Source organism: Bombina bombina, chromosome 1, assembly GCF_027579735.1.
Source record: "Bombina bombina isolate aBomBom1 chromosome 1, aBomBom1.pri, whole genome shotgun sequence".
NCBI lineage: Eukaryota > Metazoa > Chordata > Amphibia > Anura > Bombinatoridae > Bombina > Bombina bombina.
The window spans coordinates 840379373-840396984 of record NC_069499.1 but is presented as its reverse complement, the minus strand read 5'-3'; the positions used below and the strand labels follow the sequence as shown (position 1 = coordinate 840396984).

Genomic DNA, 17612 nt, shown 5'->3' with positions numbered 1-17612 from the left:
GGGGAGAGTAGAAGATGAGGAGAAAGAGAGAGAAGTGTCTCTGCCTGGACCTCATTCAGGCCTGTTTTAAAAAGTTTATATATGTGTATGTATGTGTAGATGCACACTAAACACGTGCATTCATTTTTTTGGTATTTCTTGATTTGCACAGATCTTTCCTTGCATTCAGATGAAGAAATCTGTCACACAAAAGAGCCAAAAGCGGCAGCCCGTGGTCTAATTCGGCATTCGTTGTGCATACGAAACAATGAATGCAGCTGATTAGTGGACACATACATTAGATAAATATTTTAAAATAAAAATAACTTTTTCTTCTGATTGAAGAACAATGCTATTTCAAGAATTTGCTTGGGTTATATCTTACTTGGCCTAGCTCACCTGCGGTATAACATGCAAGCGAAAACCAGAACAGGATTTTGCAGTGCTTCCCATAATAGTTTATGGGGAAAGGGAGTTTTTGCGGCCGCACTATCTGACCTACAGATGTTAGCCCGCTTGAGGCTTTCACTCAAGATATAGCTTTTGCTTTCAACTTGTAATAGAATAGAAACATTATTGATTTAACTTGAGCGGTGTTAGCACTCAATAGTGCTAATATATTTGTGCTCCACTTATAATTTAGCCCTGTGTGTGACACGCACAGCATGGTGAAATCATGCCCACCAGAAGCTGCAGCTGCAAAGACCCTTTAAGAGTGCCTGTTTCTGCTGTAACCAGCAGGGGAAAAGCTGCCCCCTGAACAACAAAGATATGAGGTCTCAGGGGTTAAACCCCTTTGCAACCCTTTTTTTTTTTTTTAACATAGAGATACATACATACATACACATGTCTAAATATATGTACAGTATGTTTATGTGTGTGTACACAGGTATTTGTTTTTATATGTATGTGTGTGTATTTATGTATGTATATACACATACAGACATATATACACATATAAACACAGTGTATATATTTGTAGACATATATATATATATATATATATATATATATATATATATATATATATATGTGTGTGTGTGTGTGCATTGGATCCCTTTACAGTAAATACATAGTTAAAACATTATTGCATAAATATGATTTTTCATGTTTTCAGCTACTTGACTGCAAATATTTAACATTCCAATGTTCTTCATATAGGGTAATATGTTCTTTTAATATATATTCCTATATATATCTGTATTTATCTATACCTTTATATAACCATATATATTTGTGTAAATACACTCACTGACCACTTTATTGGGTACACCTGTTCAATTGCTTGGTAACACATTGCTAATTAGCCAATCACATTGCAGCAACTCAATGCATTTAGGCATCTAGACGTGGTGAAGACGAATTGCTGAAGTTCAAACCGAGCATCAGAATGGGGAAGAAAGGGGATTTATGTGACTTTGAACATGGCATGGTTGTTGGTGCCAGACGGCTTGTCTGAGTAAACTGCTGATCTACTGGGATTTTCAATTACAACCATCTCTAGGGCTCACAGAGAATGGTCTGAAAAAGAGAAAATATCCAGTTGTGTGAATGACAATGCCTTGTTGAGGTCAGAGGAGAATGGGCAGACTGGTTCGAGATGATAGAAAGGCAACAGCCACTCAAATAACCAAGTTATGCAGAATACCATCTCTGAACGCACAACACGTCGAACCTTAAAGCAGATGGGCTACAGCAGCAGAAGACCACACGGGTGCCACTCATGTCAGCTAAGAACAGGAAGCTCAGGCTACAATTTGACAAGGTTCACCAAAATGGGACAATAGAAGATTGGAAAAACGTTGCCTGGTCTGATGAGTCTCAATTTCAGCTGCGACATTCAGATGGTAGGGTCAAAATTTGGCGTAAACAACATGAAAGCATGGATCCATCCTGCCTTGCATCAACGGTTCAGGCTGGTGGTGTAATGGTGTGGGGGATATTTTCTTGGCACACTTTGGGCCCCTTAGTACCAATTGAGCATCGTTTAAATGCCACGGCCTACCTGAGTATAGTTGCTGACCATGTCCATCCCTTTATGACTACAGTGTACCCATCTTCTGATGGCTACTTCCAGCAGGATGTCACAAAGTTCAAATCATCTCAAACTGGTTTCTTGAACATGCCAATTAGTTCACTGTACTCTAATGGCCTCCACAGTCACCAGATCTCAATCCAATAGAGCACCTTTTGTAATGTGATAGAACGGGAGATTCACATCATGGGTGATGCTATCATGTCAATATAGACCAAAATCATGTGAAGAATATTGGAATGCAAAATATTCATATTTAATGTCCGGTTAGCACACCTGGTTAAATGCGGATTTGTGTGCGAGCATGGGTTATTTTCCATTTTTTTCATGCTCCATTGAAGTCTATGGGGAATCTTTTCACTTTCAACTTGTAACATGCGTGCTACCCAACGTGTGCAAAAAGCTTCTAGCGAAGCTAACACGTGAGCGGGAGCACTAATTTGTGCGCCACTCATAATCTAGCCCAAAATCTGTTGGCTGAAAATCACCCTGAATTAATTTTCTAATCTTTTTGAAAAACAGAACAATGAATAATGCCTAAACCTCACCCACCGTCTTTTTGACTAATGTGGTGTATTAGGTTGTATCACTTTGGATACACAATGAAGCATTTCTGAGTTGTCAGCTTGTCTTATTTTATATGTTGAATAAAGCAGTCTTTTATTTATTTTATTTTTTTTCATCACCATAAATCAGTCATTTTGTGGTGGAGAATGTGCAGATCATCTGTAAGGGAAAACAGAGAACGGGTTTCTTGTCAAATTGGAACATTCATTCATCTATACAGATTAAGCTTTTAAAGGCACGGTAAAGCCAAAATGTAACTTTCATGGTTCAGCCAGAGCCTGCCGTTTTGAAGACCTTTCCAGTTTGCTTACATTATCTAATTTGCGTTGTTCACTTGGTATCATTTGTTGAAAAGCATAGGTACATATCCAAAGCACTACTGTGAGCTAGCTGCTGAATGGTGGCTACACAAATTTGTATCATGTCATTTGCTTTCAAAATGCGTTCAGCTAGCTCCCAGTAGTGCATTGCTGCTCCTTCAACAAAGGATACCAAGAGATCAAAGCACATTTGATAATAGAAGTAAAGTGGAAGGTTTTTTTTTTTTTTAATAGCATGCTCTATTTGAATCATGAAAGAAAAAAAAATGGGTTTCATGTCCCTTTAAATTTTTACCATTTGCTAACTGCCTGTTTGTGTATTAGGTATCACTATTAAGGAACTAAAAAATGATTGACTTTGAAAATATTTGTCTTTGTGTCATAACCATGTTTTGTATTGGCACAGAATATGTATTGTAAAAAACAAATGATAATACTAGCAATCTCTTTGTATATCTGATACTATAATCTGTGTGCAGGCCGTCCAGAAGCGAGATTCTCTCTTACGACAGTCAGAGACTGATCTCCTGCAAGCTCGCAGCTCTCTGAAAATGCTGAACAAGGAGAAAGAGCGCCACCTGGAGTCTGCATCTGGAAGGGAAAAGAGATTGCAAAGTGTTCAAAAAGAGTGTGAGCAGAAAGACCGAGAGAATTGCACCATAAGATTAGAATTACAAGACCTGAAAAAGGAGCTGCAAGAAGCCTACTCACTTCACCAACAAGCAGGTAATCAGTATAACGAAGAAAATGACAAATACAGAGGACAATTAATAACATAACTAAATTATGGGAAAATTGAGCTTTGATATTTATAGGGCGAAAATGTTTTATTAAAAACTCACTTTTCTTAAAGAATAAAAATTGTATTTTTTTTTTCTTTTTAAAAATTGGACATTATTTTTCATAAAACGGTACTTTCTTGTTTTGTATGAACAGTGCAGGCACTAGCAGGCCAGGAAGAAAAGACGCTCTTGGTAGAGAGTGCCCTACATAGCACGCAGGAACAGCTGAGTGAGCGTGTGGCTGAAGTTGTGAGACTGGATCAGAATGTCCGCAAACTGGAAAGTGTCATGCGCACTCTGAGAGAACAGACCAGCAGTAGTGAAGAAGAACTGGAACAGTGCAGGTACTGAACTTGTCTAGCAATTTGAAGCTGGATTACGAGTGGAGCACGATTTTAACGCTCCCTCTCGAGTGATAACATCGCTAGACGGAGGCTTTCTAAACACATCGGGTTGCACTCATATTATGAGTTGAAAGTAAAAAGATTGTGCTCAACCGAAAGCCTGATGCGTAGAAAAGAAAATATTGTGACCGCGTTAATTTCTCCTACTGACTTTAATGAAAAAAAAAAGCCAAAAACCAAACACCCATACTAGCGCACTAACCCAACTGCGTATATTCAAGAGCATTAAACCGGACATGAAATATTACTTTTTCACACATAAAAATATATATATTTATAAAAAGTACCTTATTTTCTATGTGAAGAACATAGGAATGTAAAAATGTAAAATATGTGTTTTGCGCATTGGCTTTCGCAATCTAGATTTTAAAGCATGAAAACATAGTAATCTTAAGGCGCGTCATTAACATATTATATATAAAATGTTTACAAAATTAATAAAAATTATTAAACATACTGTAAAATATTCTGAATAATCCATAGAATAAAATCAATATATGTTACAGTATGTTTAATCATTTTTAATAATATTTATTAATATTTTTGTTAATGTTTTATATGTAATATTTTAATAACACGCCTTAAGATTACTAAATCCAACCGCGTTAAAATCTAAGTTTGTAAACCACAATGCCCTCTACACGTATTTTACATTCTTATGTTCTTCACATATAAAAGAATGTACTTTTAATTATTAAATATATATATTTATATATATATATATATATATATATATATATATATATGTATATATACTTTTATTGTAAAATAAATATATATCTATATGATTAGATATATAGGTATACATACAGATAAATATAGAAATATGTATTTACAATTAAAAGGACATTATCATGTAAGTGAAGAACATTGAAATGTTAAATATGTACTGTAAAACAGAAATATTTAAATACATAGATACACACATACTGTATATGTATGTATCTCTGTTAAAATCCTTTTGCAGTCTTTTTATAGCCACTTGAGACCTGATTTCTATGAGCCCTTATAACTTTATAATGCAATTTTTTAAAAAAAAATTTTAGACAGTGTTATGAGTGTAACTCTTTTTGTGCAACTTTTTTGTCTCGCGTAAACGTTAACCAGTGCTCTGAAATCGCGCTAACCCGACGTGCGTTAAATTAGATTGCACTCAAGCAAACCTGTTTACTTTCAACTCAAGAACTGCAAAATTCCCCATATCGCTCGTACCCGACAGCTCGCCACTCGTAATTTAGCCCTTGATCTGTTTAATAGTTGTCTTCTGCCACTGAGACAAAAAGTTAAAGTCAGAATTTAATTTTCATGATTTAGATAGAACATGCAGTTTTAAACAACTTTCCAATTCACTTCAATTATCTAAATGTGCACAATCTTTTTATATGCACACTTTCTGTGGCACTATTTCCCAATGAGCATGTGCAAGAACTCACAGTGTATACGTATATGCATTTTATGATTGGCTGATGGCTGTCACATGATGCAGAGGAAAGGAAAATTAAACTAGCTTTGAAATTTGTCAGAAAAAAAATCTACTCATTTGAAATTCAAAGTGCTTTTGCATTATGTTTGTATTGTGCATGTATTGATTTTGCAATTCTACTGTCGATCCTTTAAAAGTATTTTGTTCTTTGTTGCATCACAAAGAGGGCATTTTAAAACTAATAAAAATAATATATTTTTTAAGATTTTGAGGCGTCACTGTCCACCAATATAGTAGTAGAAATTTTGCTTATCAGCCACTGTGCAATCAGTCCATAAGGACTAGGTATATATTGATATGCACTACCTATTTTAACATATTCTTTTTTGTTTTGTACAATATTTTCTCATGTTTAAATAGTTCTCCATCACAGAATACAGCAGCATCGTTCCAAACCTTTCAACCAATGCATATTTATATTAATTCAAAAAAGAAACATACCGACTGTTCAGGCAAACTGCCCGTAGTCATTTCCTTAAGCATATTGCACAAACCTCACATTTAGACATACAGCTGCACGTTAATATTATTAACCCCTTCTTACCAATATTGCTTCATAGCCTAAGACAAATCAATAGTGGCACCTAGTGGTAAGTCTATAAACTACATATGCTACAGCTTATGTGCTCAATACCATATGCAGTGCACATATATATATATATATATATATATATATATATATATATACACACACATATAAAAATGAGTGTATATTCACACCAAAAATGCACATAAATAATGAATGAAATGGGTCAATTAAAACTCTGTTCATACCCAAGAAATGATTGTCCCCTTATGCAGAAAAATCTTTACATTTGGTATTAGATTTATGTTGGATAATCCTATCTCTAACTCTTTAAGTGGTCTTGCCCACATTAACAATTTAACATGAGTAAAAGTTTAATTTGGTAAACACAAACATTATTGCAGGTATAATACCTGCTTATACAACTTTTTTTGCCAGTTTTTATATTTACACAATTTGGCTCATTGATTAAGCTATTATAGTTAGAGCATATCAAACAGAGATAACACCCTTTTAGTTTTTTGAAGTAATATAACTTGATCTTTACAAACATAGGGCTAGATTACAAGTGGCACACGGTCAGGTTAGCACGCAATAGATACCTGTGCTAACCCGCACATTTAAAGTTTACATCTGGAGGTGTTTGTTCGCAAGCTCAAGTGCTTAACCAAGAGTGCTATAGCCAATGTGAGTTATGACTATTTTACATTCCAATCTTCTTTTTATTTTTAAATATATACAGTATATATATATATATATATATATATATGATTTGATGTTTTTTTGTAAAATATATATCTATACACACACACATATAAATATATATATATATATATATATATATATATATATATATATACACACACACAGCTTATACGCTTAGCTATAGGGTTAGTGCAGTGATTCATAACCATCCCAGGACAGACTGTTTCTTAGTTATTGCTACTCATCAGCTGGGAGAAGGTTTGAATCACTGCTGGGTAAAGTTGATTCCAGGCAAAATACAACAACATTTAAAATTAGGGGGAGGTAAAAGGTGAGTTTAAAATCCTCCACTACGCACAAAATATAGAGAAAATAGCTCATTGTGTAGTTCATTAACAAATCTAGACAGGCCAGAAGGCTTGTTTTTCCCACAGAAAACCTCTGGAATATATTGTTTCCAATGCAGCAAAGGATTCTGAGTAAGATATGCTGATGAGTAGCAATAACTACGAAACAGTCTGTCCTGGGATGGTTATGAATCACTGCTTTAACCCTAGCTAAGCTTATAAGCTGTGTAAACAGCGATGCTTTGGCGTTAAGGGAATCTGCTGAAAAGCAGACTTGAAGTAAAAAGGTGCGTCATTGTGAGCCTAATTTGAAGCACAGCAACAGCACCTCAACATATCATTCTGATTTAAGTTTAGATATTAGCATTCATGAGCACTTGAGCGGCTAAGACGCTTTATACCTTTGGCACATTATTAAACAAAGCAAATAGTTAATATATAATTTTGGTAATTGGCGTGTGGTTAACATTTAGTTAAATGTCACAACATATATTTAAGGACTCTATCACACACTAAGGGCAGCATATTAAATTAAATTTTATGCCAATAGACTGAGAGTCAAAGCGCTAACTATTATGTATCGGTAATAATAACAATACATTTATAGTATGCTACAAGATATAAGAGTGTGTTTTAAGCGATCAATAGCTATTAACAACAGTGACACAGCGCTCATTATTTTCTCCAATACCGGCCAAGATATTATTATTTCAGAGTGAATCACAACACACTATTGGGTATTATAAGTTATGTTCAGTTACCTGTAATAGCGCATTTCTAGCACCTATTGATAATAACGTTGACGGTTACTAGTAAATTATAAGCACTCAGCAACCATATTACCAATATAGGTTTCAGATACAGGCAAACAGTACTAAATGAAGCCAATAGCTGGGCATTGAACAGCAATGTGTAATATTGATACATGTAAATTATAATATTTAGGTTTAATCACCAGGCACACTATATTCTTTAGTGACCATTTTATAAACGTGTCAATTTCTGACACAATGTTTCTCATTTCTCACGGCTGCTAGCTTTCAGCTAACACCCGCCATTGACGGTGTAACGCAATAAACGATCTCCACTTATTATTGGGTATTTAACGAAGCTATTTAGTTACATCTGATATCTATTCATCTATAGTATCACTAGTGATAAACACAACAATTACTATCTTGGATGTCACATAGTATCTGACTATGATTACTGTATAATGGAATCGGTATACACACTACGTTAGGTACCTAAGTGTGTTTTTTAATTCATTCATCCTAATTTTAATTTACCCCAATAAAAGTTATGTTTTAATAGTATCTCTGCTACCTCCCATTTTTTCACTCTCTAACGTAATAGTTAATGATAAGTTACCCCCAACATTTATTTATTATTTTTGTGACCCTGTCTGATTCAGTTGCTATGTCAAGGATAAAGGGTCCAGTTAATTAAAGGAGTGCCATTGGTATTTTCTACTGTACAATGTATTCCAGAGGTTTTCTGTGGGAAAAACAAGCCTTCTGACCTGTCTAGATTTGTTAATGAACTACACAATGAGTTATTCTCTCTGTGTATATATATATATTGTAAACACACTGTAATCCCGCAGCTCCAGAAAAAAAACAATGAGAAGTTTGTAAAAAAAAATTGTGAAAAAACTTTGTTTAGAAAAATTAATAAAAAATCATGGAATAACATGTAAAAACATGTGAAAACCAAAGTTACAATAACAGGCCTGTAACGAGGTTTAGATCAAACAGCCAAACATGTTTTGGGCCAAGTTTCAGCCCTTGTTCACTGGCATAATCTGTGTTCCCACCTACTAGCTCTATTTAAAGGCATACTTATCTGGTAATTACAGGCACCTGTAAATTATTAACCCTTTGCCAAAAAGAGATCACAGTGGCATATCTCTTTAAGAATTGAAACAATTAATTTTTAGTCTAATAAATCATATTATGTGTAAATAAATGTACCAAAATAAATGTATCCTTACATAGATCTAGGAATAGTTTATGTTAATGTCTGAATATGAAAAAAGCTGGGATAAGACCTGTGGTCATGTACTAAAGTATATATAGACTTCCTATTTAACATAAAGCCCTGCATTTTTAATAAAACAGATCAACATCCATGATCGAATTTAGACCAGAGGGGTGCTTGGTTTGAAGATTAAAAATCCAAAACGCTTCCCTCTGGTCCAAACGTCTTTCCCTATCCCCACCTCTCTTATCTCTAGGGACATGGTCAATACCCTGGACTGTTAACAGGGAATCGTTAGAATTGTGTTCCTGCCTGAAATGTTTAGCTATAGGGGTAGTGCTCTTAGAATTACCTATATCTCTTAAATGTTGTAAAACTCTATATCGTAGGGCACGTTTTGTGCGCCCTACGTACTGCTTTTTGCATCGCTGACATGTCAGTAAATAAATGACATGTGTTGTATTACAAGTGATTCTAAAGCGTATGTCAAATTCCTTGTTTCTAGTGTTAGACTTAAATTTAGTCCCTTGTTCAATTTGTGTGCAAGTTTTGAATACTCTCCCATTGCACTTATTGCAGCCTGTTCTTCGGGTTAGCCAAGTATGATTTTTATTCTGAGGTAGCATTGAAGGAGCTAAAATGCTTCTCAGAGTTTTTGCTTTTCGAGCAGAAAAATGACAACCTTCAGCAATGGTTTTATTTAGTTTGGCATCACTCTTAAGAACAGGTAAGCAATTACGTACAATGCCACATTTTTTTGTAGTCTTTACTATTACTGGTAACAAATGTTTGCTTGGTATTTGTTCTATATCCTGATTGTTTCTTACTTTTGTCTTTATATAGAAAATCCTCCATACTCATGATATCTACTTTAGATTTGGTTTCATTCAAAAGATTGACATTGTATCCACGGGCTTCCAATCTCTGATTGGTGTGTAAAGCATGTAATTGATATTTATGCTCTGTTGTAGAGTTCCATTCTGATTAATTGTCCATATGGTATAGATTCAATAGTATGTCTGGGGTGACAGGACGTAAAGTGCAAAATACTGTTGCCTGCTGTACTCTTTCTATAGAGTTCAATCTCAATAGAATGTGTTTCAATACAAGAAGTCAAAGTGACATCCAAAAAATTAATAGTGTTGACATTCTCAGTCATGGTGAATTCAAGATTAAATTTGTTGCAGTTGGCATATTCAAGAAACCGACAAACAGATTGTTGGTCTCCATCCCACACCAGCAGCCAATCGTCAATGTACCTACCAAAATAAACAATGTTCTCGCGAAAGGGATTGGTATCTCCAAAGACGCGGAACTGCTCCCAGAATCCCATACAGAGATTTGCATAAGAAGGGGCAAATTTTGCCCCCATAGCAGTGCCACGTCTTTGGAGATAATACTTGCCTTCAAACATAAAGTTATGTGTGAGGAGGTACTTAACTGCAATGTAAATAAATTGATTGGTGAAAAAAATCATATGTGGTGTGGTTGGTAAGAAAAAAGTGTAATGCCTCCAACTCATGGGGAATGGAGGTGTAAAGAGAAGTTACATCTAAAGTGACAAATCTGTAAGTTTCGTGTAAGTCACATGTTTGATTTGTTCAATAAATGCCGTGTTGTCCTTAAGATAACCAAATACGTTGACAACTTTCGGTTGCAAAAGGGTGTCTAGGCACAGAAGAATTTTTGGGCAGTAAATATTCCACAACCTTTTCAGAAACCTCTCCGTCCAATTTGGCTTTATGAACAACATCTGTAAGTATTGTTCTAAATGTGTTAGTGGGATCCGACATTAACGGTTAGTAAACATCAGTATTGACCAGTTGCCTGGTAGCTTCTGTTAAATAATCACTTTTGTTTAAAACTACAGTATTGCCACCTATGTCAGATTCCCTGATCACAATACTATGGTCATTTTTAAGTGTCTGGATTGCTTTCCTTTCCTGTGTAGTCAAATTGTTACCTCTATATTGCTTAAAGGGACATAATACTCATATGCTAAATCACTTGAAACTGATGCAGTATAACTGTAAAAAGCTGACAGGAAAATATCACCTGAGCATCTCTATGTAAAAAAGGAAGATATTTTACCTCACAATCTCCTCAGCTCAGCAGAGTAAGTTCTGTGTAAAAAGTTATACTTCACCTGCTCCCAGCTGCAGGTAAAAATAAAAAAAAATGAAGAAATGAACAGCAGCCAATCAGCATCAGCAGTGCTGAGGTCATGAACTCTTACTGTGATCTCATGAGATTTCACTTAACTCTCATGAGATTTCATAGTAAACTTCCTTTACCTGATTGGTGAAATAATATGAGAGTTCACGAAGCTCATTCCCTAAGATGTCCTGGGACAAACACACTAATATGCTGCTTAGAAATCCTTTACAATGGGAGGTGGCTACTGAGGAACTTTTGAGGTAAAATATCTTTCTTTTTTACATAGAGATGTTCAGGAGATATTTTCTAGTCAGCTTTTTACAGCTATGCTGCATCACTTTCAAGTGTTTAAACATTTGGGTATTATGGCCCTTTAATATTAGTGGTTTCGTTCTTTTTAACTAATTCAATAAGCTAAGTCTCCAGAGAATGCTGGAATACCTGTATATTCCCTACTGTGAATGGGGTAAAAATAACTTTTCTCTCTGCATATCCGTCATAGCAGCATAATCACTAAAATTGTAATTGGGAATAGGCTGCACGCAAACAACTTCATTATTTTCAGTATCATTGGTTAATTCCTTATCCTCATTGGAAACATATATCTTTAAAGTCAAGTCCGTAACAAACCTATTGACATCCAGTATAGTAGAAAACAAATCAAAATTACAACTAGGAGCAAAACTTAAACCCCTATTCAAAAGAGAAATTTCTTGTTCACTGAGCATTCTGGAAGACAAGTTAACTACATTGTTTATGGACGAACTGTCCTGTAAGACACTTTTTTCCTCTGAGGATATCAACCGCTGCCTGCCCCTTCTGCCTTGTCCCCTACTCCCTCTACATACTTTCTTTTTGTTTTTATCTTTATATTCAGTTTGGAGCTGCCCTCCCCGTTTTTTGACTGTGTAAGAGTAGAGGGTATTGGGGTGTCTAGCACATAAATGGGTTCCCTAACTGTTGTTGAATTGCTAGCTTGTTGTGGTAATGTCTCCTGATCTGAGGTGTCATATTCATATTTAGTTTCGCTGAATGTGACTTTCTTATCTTGTATAGACCCTGAGTTTTTATGAGTGTTTCTACATGGGGTTCTACCCTTGAAAGGTGTTTTGTAATCACTGTTATTGGTCCATTTGTAGACCTTATCCAACTCATAGTCTAATTTATCTCTATGCATTTTTTGCTGTTTAAACAGCCACAGTTCCTTTTTAAAGGATCTCATATTCTCCTGGAACTGTTTGTCATAATCTTTAAACATTCTTGATGACACTGGTGTTTCTTTAGTTCCAATTGTAACTCTTGCATATGCTGAATTAGTTGTAGTCTTTGTTTCTTTTTATACTCAATGAGTAGATTTATAAGGGCCCTTGAGCATGCCGTGAGGACATCATTCCACTTGGTTATGAATTCCTGACAAGTAACCTGAAAGGAGGGACATTTGGATATTCTTAAACCCCTGGGAATTCTAGAATGTGTTTGATATATTTGGAAGGTTTTAAAGTGAATGTAAATTTTGATGTTTAAGTGCCCGGTTTTTAAAACTTTGATTAAAAACAGGGGCACTTTAATTCATCAAAATTTACATTTCTCTCCTGTTGTGACAAAAAACTTACCTTTTAAACTTCACAGCAGCTGCTGCTTCCTCCGGTCTCACAAGCCATTTCTGATGTCAGAAATGATTGATAGGTCATCCTCCAATCACAGATTCCCCCACGGGGGATTCAGTGTCTGATTCACTGCTGTGATTGGAGGAAGCCAGATACCTCATTTTAGACCCAGGAAGAGGCTTTGAAACAGGTGGAGGAAGCTGGAGCTGCTGTGAAGATTAAAAAGTAAGTTTATTTTCACAACAGGAGTGAAATGAAAATATTGATGAATTAAAGTGCCCCTGTTTTTAATCAAAGTTTTAAAAACCGGGCACTTTAGCATCAAAATTTACATTCACTTTAATATCCAATTCCAATCTTATATCTCTTTTTCTGAGATTATCCATTTGTAAAAACAAATCATCCAGGATGGTTTCTATATCTTCCAGGATATCCTCCATATCAGAAGAATCTTGATCTATCGTAATGTCTTTTAGGACATAAATGTCATCCATTTTGAGACAAAAGTATAAACATATTTTCCAGATAGGGGAATGGGCAGAGTGTGTCACACTTTTTTGTTACAAAACAGAAAAAAACCCCATAAAAATTGTGACCCTTAGATCACAAAGGACCAGGATTTGTTATAGTGTATCTATAAATGTTCTTATATTTCCTTTTTCACTAAGTATAATATCCCATTATGCACACTGTTGCGGATATAACATCCTTAGGTTTCACAAACCCTGATGAAACATAAACATTCAAAACAGTCCGATTATATTTCTTTTTTGCTAATGTCAAGCTTGATAATAATGTCCCATATAGTAGTATGGAGAGGAGAGATAAAGTAACAGATCTTACTTTCTATGGCGATGTGAGTAAACCGTTTCTCAGTGTGTGGATCAAACTTTACCGCTGCAGCAAACAGACCTCAACACGGAGCAATCGTCCCTTCAATGTGGCGTCATTACTGTCGGACCGCGCCATGCGCAGCGTCACTGGGCTTGCCGATATGGAAAAACAACACAGCCAATCTTCAGATCAGGGATGAACCGGGTCCAAGCAAAAGTAAGGATACAAAATTATGTACATTTAGAACTCTCCAAAGAATAAAAAGTCCAAAGAATAAAAAGTATACCGCACAATACACGTTATGTTAACGAGACCATCTAGTTTTTACTTAGAAATAAAGGGTGTTATTAAAGCTGCCAGCTGTTACCAACATAGATCCTGGGGGAAAGGAGACACATATACAGCGGCGCTACAATCATACCCTTATCGGTCTCCAACTTTTCTTCAGCGGTATCCTTTGTAAATCTGGATGTAATGGAGAAGAAGTCCTTTTTTTCTGTGTGCAGGGATAAACGACCTCCGTGGTGTAGGTCAGTAACAATAATAGTAAGCACACTCTTGTAATCCTGCAGCTCCAGAAGAAAACAAGGAAAAGATTGTGAAAAAACTTTAATTAAAATTAATAAAAAATCATGGCGTAACATGTAAAAACGTGAAAACCAAAGTTACAATAACAGGCCTGTAACGAGGTTTAGAACAAACAACCAATCATGTTTTGGGCCAAGTCTTAGCCCTTGTTCAATGGCATAATCTGTGTTCCCACCTATATACACACAGCGCTGCGGAATCTGTTGGCGCTCTACAAATAACCGATAATAATCATAATAATACACACATATATACATACACATGTAATATGGGTAGCCTTTTTGGTTCTTATCTACCGTCAAATACTATGATTATATGTATATACATGTTACTGTTTTCTTAGGATAGCCTTATGCGTGTCCCAGGCATTTTTTACAGTCTTTTTGTTTACCACCTCACTCAAATTGGAAGTTTATTCCATAAACATTTACATTCCAGTGTTCTTAACATAGGAAAAATGTTCTAGGTATTTTTAAATAGATATTCCTATATTACACACATTGAGACGTGTATGTATACGTATGTGTGTGTGTGTATTTATATATATATTCTAGCCCTTTCCTGTCAAACACCTTGTCATATACCATATCTTTTTGAACCCTTAGAACTTTATTGTTTGTTAATATTTATCAGATAGTGTTTATATGAGTGTAACTGTTTATTTTAATGTATTTATGTTGTGTTTAGTGCAACTTTTTATTATAAACTCGTCCTTTACGGGAGTTCTTCAGTCGCAATAACCCGACGACTATAAGACTACAATAATGCTTGCGCGTTTACTTCCAACTTGTAATATGATTGCAAGCTAGCGCAGGCACAATATTTCTATATTGTGCACGTGCTACCATTAGTGTGCCATTTGTAATCTAGCCTAAACTGTACATCCACATGCTTTAAAAAATGTTTTCCTTAAATTAGATTACCTTTTATGTGCAGGCATAGGTACACTTATAAATGCTAGAATGTGAATTCCTTAATATTTACCAATGGTTTCCAATAAACTCTTGGGGTTTTTTCTGATGAGGCTTTATAACTCCACATAACTTCTCTCCATCTCTTCTTATATTTATACTGGAGGGAATCCTCTCTTTCCACAAAATTTCTACCCATTTCTTCTAACCAAATAGTGAACAGTTCTCACATTTCTCTTGACACATAATCATTGACTAGTTGGCAAAGAAATGAGGATGTGCTGTACAACAACAGAACACACTATTTCTATTTGTCTCTTATTTCTTATCAATATATATATATATATATATATATATATATATATATATATATATATATATATATATATATATATAGGCAAAAAGAGTCAGTTGCACTCTCACAAACAGTTCTCCAAGGGCCAGGGTGCTAGAGTATATGAAATGTAGCAAAATAGGAAACAGCACTCTCTGGACTTAAGTTTTAAACAGATAGTTTAATCGATACCGATTAAACTATCTGTTTAAAACTTAAGTCCAGAGAGTGCTGTTTCCTATTTTGATATATATATATATACACAAATATGTATTTTGCTTGTATAACAATGTGACAAGAAATTGAAGAGTCGCTCCATTGTAAATCTTAAAGGGACCCAATGTCACCCGGACACATGCCAAGATTGTCATCTATACAGAGCCACCAAGTTGCACTATATAGCAAAAAGTAAATAGTAAGTGTATTTCTAACCTCCACAATCCATTCTCATGGGTAATATCCAAACTTGGTGTTCTGTAGCCGGGTAGGGGCAATGTTTTTTTTTGCAATATTATAGTACCTGTTATTTATAAATGTTTCTTAAGCTACTTAAGTGGGGGTAGTAAAATCAACCCGGCGGTGTGCCCATTAAGGGCCAGATTACAAGTGGTACTTTCATGATTCAGATATAGCGTGTAATTTTAAGCAGCTTTCTAATTTACTCCGACAATCAATTTTTCTTCTCTTGGTATCTATATTTGAAAAGCAGAAATGTAAGTTTAGAAGCCGGCCCATTTTTGATTCAGCACCTGGGTAGCGCTTGCTGATTGGTGGCTAAATGCATATCTGTAGTCTTTTGTTTTTTCTAACACCTGAGACCTCATATCTTTGAGCCCTTATAACTTTTGTGTGCAATATTGTTTTGAATAATTTTTATAAGACAGTGTTATTATAAGTGTAACTGTACTTTGTAATGTAATTTTGGTTCGCAAAACCATTAACCAGAGCTCTGAGAATGCTGTAATTATTTTAGCGTAAATCAATAGTATCCATAATATGAGCTTTCCTGATCAACATTGGGCCTAAGAACCGTATTAAAATAACAGAGTGGGCAAGACCACTCATTTAAGTGGACACTGAACCCAATTTTTTTCTTTTGTGATTCAGATAGAGCATGCAATTTTAAGCAACTTTCTAATTGACTCATATTATCAATTTTTCTTCATTCTCTTGCTATCTTTATTTGAAATAGAAGGAATCTAAGCTTTTTTTATGTTCAGAACTGTAGACAGCACTTTTTCATTGGTGGATAAATTTATCCACCAATCAACAAGAACAACCCAGGTTGTTCACCAAAAATGGGCTGGAATCTAAACTTACATTCTTGCATTTCAAATAAAGATACCAAGAGAATGAAGAACATTTGATAATAGGAGTAAATTAGAAAGTCGCTTAAAATTGCATGCTCTATCTGAATCACAAATGAAAAAAATTGGGTTCAGTGTCCCTTTAAGGAAACAATTTTTTCCACACTGGTGGTCAATCATTTTTTGATGCTGGACACACTATCTCACAAATAAGATTTCAAATTGAGGCATGGGGGCAATAGGGAAACATTTGGGAGTATAATAGAATAGAAGATGAACAGGGCGCAAGATAGGACACATTTTTGTAATTACTATTGAGAAGATGTATTGGTAAATTCATCATGTATGGTGTGCTTCCATATCAATCTATGTAAATATGCATTTGTATGTGTGTAAACATGCCCAGATTTATTTGTAGGTATCTGTGTAAACAAATATGTGCATATCTAGATTGCAAGTTCCCACGGGAATGGGGCCCTCAATTCCCCCTGTATGTGTCGGTAAAAATGTTGTCTTATCGTATTGTTTCTCCATTGTACTGCTATCCTTTTACCCATGGGCAGCGCTGCGGAATCTGTCTGCGCTTTATAAATAAAGAATAATAATATGTCATTGTGCATATTTATTGTAGCATGTATGTGTTTTTTTAATTACCACTAGGTGTCACTAGAGGTTTGGATCAGGCTATAAATGAATATCGCTAAACGGCTAAAGTGACATAAAGCCCAATTTTTTTCTTTCATGAT

At 35.1% G+C, this 17612-nt stretch overlaps 1 protein-coding gene across 2 annotated transcripts in view; it reads left to right on the top strand.

Moving 5' to 3' along the window:
* Window positions 1–17612, top strand: part of PMFBP1 (polyamine modulated factor 1 binding protein 1) — a 347880-nt gene that overhangs the window by 235040 nt on the left and 95228 nt on the right. For both annotated transcript variants that reach the window (XR_008400176.1, XM_053699461.1), the window contains exons 25-26: window positions 3381–3627; window positions 3838–4027. Coding sequence is in view for 1 of the 2 variants with exons in the window: in XM_053699461.1 (XP_053555436.1) it covers window positions 3381–3627; window positions 3838–4027 (437 nt within the window). In the remaining variant the exon portion in view is untranslated. The remainder of the gene's footprint in view (window positions 1–3380; window positions 3628–3837; window positions 4028–17612) is intronic.